Source organism: Ovis aries, chromosome 8 (assembly GCF_016772045.2).
Source record: "Ovis aries strain OAR_USU_Benz2616 breed Rambouillet chromosome 8, ARS-UI_Ramb_v3.0, whole genome shotgun sequence".
NCBI lineage: Eukaryota > Metazoa > Chordata > Mammalia > Artiodactyla > Bovidae > Ovis > Ovis aries.
The window spans coordinates 84,032,973-84,042,695 of NC_056061.1; the positions used below are offsets into that span (position 1 = coordinate 84,032,973).

Consider the following 9,723-nt stretch of genomic DNA (forward strand, 5'->3'; position numbering starts at 1 on the left):
GCTTGGCAGCTTAGTGTGCGTGCTGCAGAGAGGATACTGGGGCTGTCACAGTAGCGAGGGGGGGACCGGCCCCTGAGACCCCTAGCCTGATGAGGCCAGGGCCACTCCGCAAGGGAGGAGTCCTGGATGGAGGCTGGCACCCGTGCACGAGACTGATAAAGTGGGATTTCACCGGGCTCATCTTCAAGGTCGCAGTGTAACTAAGGCTTCACTGATCGGTGCTGCTCATAGCCAGCTGTTCAGGCGGCCAGTCTGGGACCCCTGGCAGGTGGGGCGGCACCACCTGGAATGCCCTTTTATTTTGCTGGAAATCTCCGCCTCCGGTGCTAGGAGGGCATTTGGCCAGCAGAGGGAGCGTGTGAGCTGTGCTTGGTGAACAGACACAATTTCATTATAGAAGTGGGGCTTGGGAAAGGGGAGATCCAGGAAATGTCAAAGGGTCGAAATCAATGCTTGTAAAGCAGGCTTTAAAAAATATGGGAGCAGATTTTCCCAGCTGTTAGATGTTGCCCAGTGTCTAAATGTAAAAAAGTTACATGTTGAAGTGCTTGCCTGCTTTTTTTTTTTTCACGTACTGGTTGAGCTGGATGGTGTTGGGGAAGGGAGATGAAGTCGCTCTCCCAGCCTAGAGCGGCTGGTCCCTGGCTGGGGGCGGGGAGGGCTAGGCGGTGGGCGGCTCCCGGGTCGGAAGGGCAGCTGGGCGGTGGGGGGCTCCCCAGGCGGAAGGGCAGCTGGGCAGTGGGGGGCTCCTGGGGCCCTGGCAGGCGGGTGGAAGGGCGGCCGTGACCGCGGTCCATGTGCCTCTGCAGGTTCGACATCGACAGCTGCACCTACCACTTCAGCTGGGACTCGCGAGCGGCCTGTGCCGTGAAGCCTCAGGAAGTGCAGATGGTGAATGGGACCATCATCAATCCCGCCAACGGCCGGAGCTTCAGCCTCGGGGATATTTACTTCAAGTAAGTGGGGCCATTTTGTGGCAGCGCCACCCCATAATCCCCCCGTCTTTGCCCGGCTGAAGGCTGTGAGATGAAGACGTCCGTTGTGTTTGCGTGTTTTAGTTGCCATTTCCAGGTACCCTTGTCACGTCTGGCTCAAACAGAGGGCAGACATTGCTTAGCTGTTCGAGTCGAACCCCAAAGATGGTGAGGTCTCTTGAATGTGAAAATAACGTCACTCCTCCTCTTAGCATTTGTGATAAGCCCAGAGGTCGGAGCTGGAACCTTCTGGTCTGATTTTTGATGAGGAACCTTCTGGCTTTACTAGTTTCTCTTTTTTAAGTTTCTTAGCAGCGTCACTAGGTGGGTCCCGGGATCTAGGGCTGTCCCCAAGCCCTTTTCTGTCTCTTCAGACGATTCAGCGCCTCTGGGGACATGAGGACCAACGGGGACAAGTATGTGTACGAGATCCAGCTGTCATCCATCACGGGCTCCAGCAACCCCGCCTGCTCTGGGGCCAGCATCTGTCAGAGGAAGGCCAACGACCAGCACTTCAGTCGCAAAGTCGGAACCTCCAACCAAACCAGATACTACGTCCAAGGTAATTCTCTCCACCCGCGTGCCACGTTTAGCTTCCTCGGAGGCACATTAACCTTTTCATGAACATACACTCCCTTCGGTTAAAACGTCAGATCGGTTTTAACATGAAAGGCCCAGGTCCAGTCTTGTGTCTTGTGGACTGAGCAGCACATGTCAGAGTCCCAATGGTTCACTGTCGGGAAGACTTATATCCTAAACAGATGAGCAAAGCCTGGTCTAAACCAGAGGTGGTGAGGTGGGTGTGGAGGACCACAGCCAGAATTACTTTTGGTTGGTTTGGTTTTCATCATGATGCTTCTTTGAAACTTCAGATGCTACTAGGGGAGGGTAAGAGATTTTGTATTTGTCAAAAGGATGAAAAGAGGGAGGCCTGGCCCAAGTGTCCACACTGGGTATGGAGGAAGGCCTTCCGCTACATGGATGCAGCTTCGTCCTGTGTTTCTTTCTTTCCTTCCTTTTTGTTGAGATAAAATTGACATAGAGCCATAGCTCAGATGGTTAAGAATCTGCCTGTAATGCAGGAGACCTGGGTTCGCTCCCTGGGTGGGGAAGATCCCTTGGAGAAGGAAATGGCAACTCACTCCAGTATTCTTGCCTGGAGAATTCCATGGACAGAGGAGCCTGGGGGGCTGCCGTCCATGGGGTCTTAAAGAGTCGGACACTGTATAAGTTTAAGGTGTCCAAATAACAATCTGAGTTATATACATCACGAAATGATTATCACAGTAAACTTGGTGACTGTCCATCATGTCCTATAGGTACAAAATTAAAGAAGTAGGAAAAAATATATATTTCTCTTGTAGTGAGAACTCTTAGGATTTATTCTCTTGACATATAGCAGGGTTCGTTATATTTAGCATGTGGTGTGTGGCATCCTGAGTATTACACCCCTGGTAACCGCAAAGCTTCTCTCTTTTTCTGTGAGTTTGTTGGTTTGTTTCTGAGACGTAATTGACCTGCCGTGCCATATTAGTTCCTGTTGCATGACATAGCGTTTTAAACATTTCCGTACACTTCAAAATCATTACCACGCTAGGTCTGGTTGTCATCTGTCACCACGCAAAGAAGTGACATAATTATTGACTGTATTTCCATACTCTGCACTTCATATGTGCGCTCTTTTATCATGCAGCTGGACGTTTGTGCCTCCTCATCCCCCTCACCCTTGTCTTTCCTAATTCCTTCTTGACCTGGAAAGAATATTTCCAGGAGGCAGCTTGTGTGTTTTTGTTTTCAACAACTAGTCTTCCTCTGTAAACCATTTCATGGTTTGATTTTTGAACTAGGTGAATGAACTTGCTTTTTTTTAAAAACAGTTAAATGTGTTTACAAAACCAGCTGACTTTTGACCTCCCCGAGAGGAGGTGGGGGTGGGTAGCTGCTCCCTGAGTAGGTGGAGTCTCAGAGAGGTTTCCGTGCACAGGTGGTAAATAAGCCAGTCTCTGTGCTTGGCAGTGCCCACTGGAGCTGGGCAGAGTCCTGCCAGGTCAGCCTGGCTCGCGTCCACGCCTCCCCATCAAGAGCACCTGCAGGCACCCTGCCACTTCTCCTTGGGCCTTCCCGCTGGCGCACCTCGGCCTGCTCACCCCCACCCCACTTCCCCCCTGCCACACCCAGCTCGGGGCTCCCTTCTCTCTCCCAGCAGCACTGCCGCTGGTGGGTCTGCAGCAGTGGCCCGGCTCCACGCTGCAGCCCTGAGCAGGGGCCCAGGTACCAGGCTGAGAACCTTATGTCTGTAAGGCCTATGTCTAGTCTAGTTGGCCTCTTGCAGTCCCCAGGCTTAGAGAGCGTGTGTGTGTGTGTGTGTGTGTGTGTGTGTACATGCGTACATCTGTGTGTGTGCATTTATTTATTCTTGGTTAGTTAAATCCCTTTCTTACCTGTTCACTCCATTCACTCACCACCAGTAGGAAATAGGTTTGGTTTTAAGACCTTTGTCCACGTACCAGGAAGAAGTGCAGTTTAACCCCACCCTGCCACGCGTCTGCGTTCCTTCCAGAGGGCGGGAGGCCGCCAGGCCCATCTCTGGCTGAGGTTCGGTGTTGCCACCTTGGTTCCTCACCAACCTCATGGGTTTGTGTCCACAGTCCAGGCTGTGGGGCAGCCCTCTCAGGTCACAGCTCAGCCGGGTACATACCAGTGAGGACCCCGGGGGTCCCCTGAGCCCAGCCCACATGGCCGCCCTCAGGGCTGGCCTCCGCTCAGTCTGCCGCACACACTGCACACCCTGGCCCTCTAGCGGGGGCCAACTGCGAACTGGCCGCCAAGCTGTCCTCACAAGGCAGGGTCTACACAGGGACCCCTTGCATCTCACACCAGCTGCAGGTCCAGGGGGCGCTCCTTAGGTGTGATAGCTCATTAGAAAGGTACTACGAAAAGCTGTCTTAGTCATGCTTACAGTTTATTTCAGTGAAAGGATATAAATTAAAACCAGCCAGTGGGAGCAGCACTGTAGGTAAAGTCCAGGAGGGAGCCAGACACTTCTGGTGTCCTCTCCCTGTGGAGTCAGGAGGTGTTAACGTGCAAGTGTGTGACAGCGTGAATGTGTACAGCACTCACGAACGTGCAAGTGTGTGGCAGCGTGAGTGTGTACAGCACGCACGGAAGCTCGGGAGCTGACCAGGGGAGCCCGCCCGCACCTCCGTGTCCAGGGCTTTAGTGGCTCTTCATTGTGTATGCTTGAGTGATTAGTCAGTTTTTTAGTTGGTTTGCTGACTGGTTGGTTGGTTGGTTGACTGGCTGGTTGGTTAGTTGGTTGGTTGACTCTTTGGTTAGTGGGTTGGTTGGCTGGTTGACTAGTTGACTGGTTGGTTAGTGGGCTGGTTGGTTGGTTGATTTGCTGGTTGATTGGTTGCCTACATGGTCAACCTGGGTGTCCAGGCAGACTGAGACGTGGGCAGCCCCCACTCCACATCGTGTTGTTTGCTGAGGACAAAGGCCAGACCTGTCTTAGGGCAAGGTTCAAGTCTCTCCCGCTTCCTGACTTAGGGCAGGGGCTCTATATTGTGTGTGAGCAGTCTGTGAAGAGCTCCTCCGGGACATGAGACGAAGGACCCTTTCGTCTGACTTTAAGCCTCTGCAGACCTTTCGCAGATGATGGAGAAGTAAACTCAGCCCGCTGTCGAAGCACCGTGTTCATGCTGCTGTGCCTTTTTGATAGATGGCGACCTGGATGTGGTGTTTGCCTCGTCCTCCAAGTGTGGAAAAGATAAGACAAAGTCTGTGTCCTCCACCATCTTCTTCCACTGTGACCCCCTGGTGAAGGACGGGATCCCCGAGTTCAGCCATGAGACCGCCGACTGCCAGTACCTCTTCTCCTGGCACACCTCTGCGGTGTGCCCGCTGGGGTAAGTGGGGCGCTGGCTCACAGCGTCCCCCAGCCCCAGAGTGCCAAGGCTGGCCCCCAAGAGTTGTTGTGAGGGAGAAATCGTTACCTGGGTTGTGACCCCATGTCTTCCCGGAGCAGAGTCGTGGTCCTGGAAGACCCAGGCAGCTGGTGTGTCCCCCTAAGTCTCTGCTCCAGAAGCACCCCTGTGCCCTTGGGGCCCGACAGCATGGTCAGCAAGGCTGCAGGGGGGCGAGGCATGTTCTCCAGAGCAGCTCTCCTCGTCCCCTTAGTGATGGAGGCTCAAGTGGTCGAGGCAGTGTCTTTCCCGATCCTCTGCCTCAGTCTTGGCATCAGAGGGGTTTGCCCGCGGGGGTTCTCCCAGCTGGTGGCTCGTGTCTTCTCGGGTGTGGGTGTGCACAGTCAGGGCCCGGGCCTCGCCGGGCAGTGGGGCTGAGTGCTGTGGTCTCCCTGTAGGGCGGGCTTCGACGAGGAGATTGCGGGGGACGACGATACCCAGGAGCACAAGGGGCTCTCAGAGCGCAGCCAGGCGGTCGGGGCGGTGCTCAGCCTGCTGCTGGTGGCGCTCACTGGCTGCCTGCTCACCCTGCTCCTGTACAAGAAGGAGCGCCGGTAAGGAGAGAGGAGGGTCCAGGCGGGGGCCCAGGCCGGAGGCCCAGAGTCAAGCCCTGGCTTCCTCGTCTTGAGCAGCAGCAGCTAGAGCTCTTAAGACTCTCAATGCTGTGTCGTGTAAAGCTTCCTACAATGACTGTCCCTGCGTCTGAGCTGTCAGGTCACATGGCCAGATGCCCCATGGGCCTCAGCCCGAGCCTGCCCTGTTCCCAGGACATGGCTCACTGTACATGTCCCCACGTGAGCTGACTGCCTTCTGATCGACTGACCCCTGCCCTTAAGAGGGGAGCATTTACGAGGTGCAGGCTGTGACCTCACCCCCATCCATAGTCTCTTCTTTGGGGGGTGAAAGGTCTTGTCACTCAGAGGCAGGCCAGCGTGACTGTCCAGCAGGTTTCACGTCACCCGTGAACGAGGCCCAGGGCTCTGTGTATGGTCAGCCATGTCCCAAGGGCAGGGATGGGCCAGCTCTGGGGCTTCCTGTCTCCCCCCTCACCTGCCCACCGATCCAGAGGCAGGAAGTGCTGACTGCCATCACCCCGACCCCAGAGGCCATCAGCCCGATGCAGGAGTCGGGCAGGAGGTCTGGGTTGGAGCTGGCCCTGGGTTCGCCACTCAGCCTGGTAATCTCAGCACAGCCCTGGGGTGGCGGGGAGGTGTGGGCTCGTTCCATCTGTGTGGGGAAAAGCAGGCGCAGAGGTGCAGGGTAACTCACTGTGGTCTCTGTTAGCACCGCAAAGACGGGGTGTGTCTTTGCATACAGGGTTTGAATCTGCTTCTCCTAATTCCATAGCCTTCCTTCCTCTGACTTGGCTCCCAGCCCTGCTGTTGTGGGTTGAGGGAGCGTGTGCTTGGGTGGGCACAGCTTCCTGTCGGGGGGCACAGTAGGGGAGGTTCTGGGGTGGGGCGGCTCCAGGCTGGAGTAACTGGAACCCCCTTTGCAGGGAGATGGTAATGAGCAGGCTTACCAACTGCTGCCGCCGGAGCGCGAACGTGTCGTACAAGTACTCGAAGGTAAGGCCTGCCAAGGCCTCCAGTGGCTCCCCGACCCCTCCCCGACCCCCCTATACACACACACACGGTCCACGTGTTGTTGCCATGTTGGCCAGTGGCTGCAAGGAAACCGTCATCCCGGGCCGTTGGAAACCGCCAAAGGGGAAACTGTCTCTCGTAGCTCTCAACCTGAACTCATTCTTTGTCCGTTCTTCTTCAAGGTTTTCCAACTGTGATGGCAGCTAAATTCTTATGCATTTAATATTCCGGTCATTTCTACTCTTTTGGCTCTTCTGCAGAAAGCGTGGCAGTGGAAATGTTGCGCCTCTGGCATTTGGATGGTTTCCTCCGGTTGAGTTTCTAGCAGTTGTGCCCAGGTGGCATAAATGCACTCCTGGCTCTTGATTCTCCTGCCAGCTGCTTTCTAGAAGGTCTCCCTCAACTGCACATGTCCACGTGGTGGTGTCCACGGGGCTCCTCTCACCTTCGGCCGTCCCCGAGTCCCCGACCCTGTCTGCCTTGGTCGGGTTTCAGCAGGAGCTGGCGCTTGCCAGCCTTCCCCTTCCTCTCCCTGCTGGGGTTTTGGGGGTGGTTAGATGAGGTCTCAGGTGGGCCCACAGTCCCTGTGGTGTCCCGGCAGGTGAACAAGGAGGAGGAGGCGGACGAGAATGAGACCGAGTGGCTGATGGAGGAGGTCCAGCCGCCGGCGCCACGGCCCGGGAAGGAGAGCCAGGAGAACGGGCATGTGGCCGCCAAGTCAGTGAGAGCCGCCGACGCGCTCAGCGCCCTGCACGGAGACGAGCAGGACAGCGAGGACGAGGTCCTGACGCTGCCCGAGGTGAAGGTGCGCCCACCGGGCCGGGCACCCGGCGCCGAAGGTGGCCCCCCGCTGCGGCCACTGCCGCGCAAGGCACCCCTGCCACCTCGGGCGGATGACCGGGTGGGGCTGGTGCGCGGGGAGCCGGCGCGCCGGGGGCGGCCCCGCGTGGCGGCCACTCCCATCAGCGCCTTCCACGACGACAGCGACGAGGACCTCCTGCACGTCTAGGCTTACGCGCGCCGCCTCCGACCAAATCCGACCGGACTCCGTGATGCTTCTGTCCTTGGCCTTTAACGAAAACTGTCCAAAAAAGGGAAGAGTGTTGGTGGTGGGGGAGGAGGGGGGCTCCCCTCTGTGGGCGCGGGGGTCGGGGAGGCGCGGCCGCTGATGGCGGTGCGCGCCCCGGGTTTGTCCCCAGCCCTCGTCTTGAGCGTGGCCACCGTGCGCTTCTTAAAGGCGCCGCGGCTGGACGCGTCTTGGGACCGAGGGCTGCGTTTGAGGAAGACCCTTGCTGCTTTAGGCCCTGTAGGGTATTTGATCATATATTTTAGCATTTAATTCTCTCCTCCTATTTATTGACTTTTGACAATTACTCAGGTTTGCAAAAAAGAAAAAAAAAAAAAAAAAAAAAAACCACCAACAGTTTTTTCCTGCCGGCAGGGGGTAATCTTTCCTGTCCATCCTTTAAGCAGGGGGAGGCTGTGGGCGCGCTCAGATGCTTTGAACTGGTCCACGATGTATCCTCTCAGTTAGACTCCACCGCTCTGTCTCTTTTCCCTTTTGCTTCTGTGGCGTCAGGGCACACGGGTGTGTGCGTGCGCACACGCGTGGGTCGCAGTTGCCTGGGCTGAGGGGGGGCCGCCTGCTCTCTGCCTCTCGAGTCAGTAACAGCTGTAGCCTTTCTTTTTTTTTTGCATGATGTCTTCGATCCCAGGTGCACAGAGCACACTTATCAGTATTTCTCTCGCCAGCTGGTGAAGTCAAACAACCCACCCAAAGATTGATGTGTGTGTGTGTGTGTGCGCGCGCGCGTGTGTGTGCACGCGTGTGCCTATGTGCTCACGTGTGTCCGAGAGAATGGAGTTGAGATGTCAGACTTTTTTCCAGACTTGGGGTGTAGGTCTCACCTCTTCAGGTTCTCATGATACCACCTTTACTGTGCTTATTTTTTTAAGAAAAAAAAAGTGTCTATCGACCATTCGACCTATAAGAAGCCTTAATTTGCACAGTGCGTGACTCATGGAAGTTGCATGAAAGCCAGTGGGCCAGGCTCTCGCCCCTAGCCTTGCACTTGGATTCCCGCCCCGGCACGGCCGAGAACGGCCGCCCGGTCCGCAGGACGGGAGCGGGGACCGCGTCCTTCCCCGGCTGTTGGCGCCTTTCTCTGAAGTGTTTAACGAATGACTTTTCTGGCATTTATAGAGCTGTATATAGACTCAGTGGTATTCATATCCTGGAAAGCCAACCAACCCGCAGGGTTCCTGGGTTTGTACTCTCGTTTGGCTAGCTTATTTGATTTCAACATGAGTGTATTTTTAAAAATTGATTTCTTTCCTCATTTTTTTTCAATCAAATTTACTGTAATATAAAGTATTCAACGATTTGAATAAAAGATAAATTATTAACTGGGTGGTCCTGCTTTCTGCCCTGTAGTGAAAAGCCCCTGAGTTTGCCCGATACCCTCTCTGCATCTCCCGTTGCATTCCAGAAACGGTCTTGTCCGGGTGTCGGCCGACCCTTCACAAGTGTCCCCAAGTCTCCCCGAGTGTAGATGCTCACTCGAGGCCCACGGGGGGCCTCTGTCAGCTTCACCCACACCTGGTTTTTCCTCCTTCTGAGAAAGCAGATCTCAGGATATTTATTTGTTTTTTACCAAAACAGCCACCATGAGTGCAGATCCCACAATCCTGGTATACAGCCCAGGCTTACATGGAGCTGGGAAGGGGCTTCTCTTGCATGAATCTGGTTTCCATCTGAAATGACCGACTAGTAACTAGAGCTTTCCGGATGTTACTATGAAGACAGACCGAGCAGGGAGTATGGTGTCTGACTATAGACTTATTGGAGTCAGCGTCCATCCTTTCTGCTCATATTCTGATTATTTCCAACCTGAGAGACTGTTTTCCTCTTGAGGACTTTAAAGCATCTCTCTCAAGACGGACACTCTGGGGTTTTATATAAAGGTTTATGTTGTGAGCCCACGGTTGCTGGTTCTCAGATGCTGTGTCCACGAAACTGTTGTCCAAGCCACTCCCTTTTCACTAAGACACAGGAGTCCTCTCTGTCCAGAGGGGTACTCGCGGGCCCTGTGGGTGAACTTGATGACTCTTCATTGGCACCTCGGCCGTCTACCCTGGTGGCCAGATGTGCAGGGCACAGGGCAACAGGGAAGTGAACACATGTGTGAGGTGTTTGCT

The 9,723-nt window shown here is 55.2% G+C and overlaps 1 protein-coding gene across 1 annotated transcript in view; it reads left to right on the forward strand.

Annotated features, from left to right (window-relative positions):
* IGF2R (insulin like growth factor 2 receptor) overlaps positions 1-8,931 on the forward strand; it is a 103,076-nt gene extending 94,145 nt beyond the window's left edge. The window contains exons 43-48 of the mRNA XM_027972632.2: positions 810-956; positions 1,349-1,536; positions 4,696-4,882; positions 5,338-5,493; positions 6,438-6,507; positions 7,127-8,931. Coding sequence (XP_027828433.1) covers positions 810-956; positions 1,349-1,536; positions 4,696-4,882; positions 5,338-5,493; positions 6,438-6,507; positions 7,127-7,534 — 1,156 coding nt within the window. The 3' untranslated portion in view covers positions 7,535-8,931. The remainder of the gene's footprint in view (positions 1-809; positions 957-1,348; positions 1,537-4,695; positions 4,883-5,337; positions 5,494-6,437; positions 6,508-7,126) is intronic.
* The last annotated feature ends 792 nt before the right edge of the window (positions 8,932-9,723 follow it).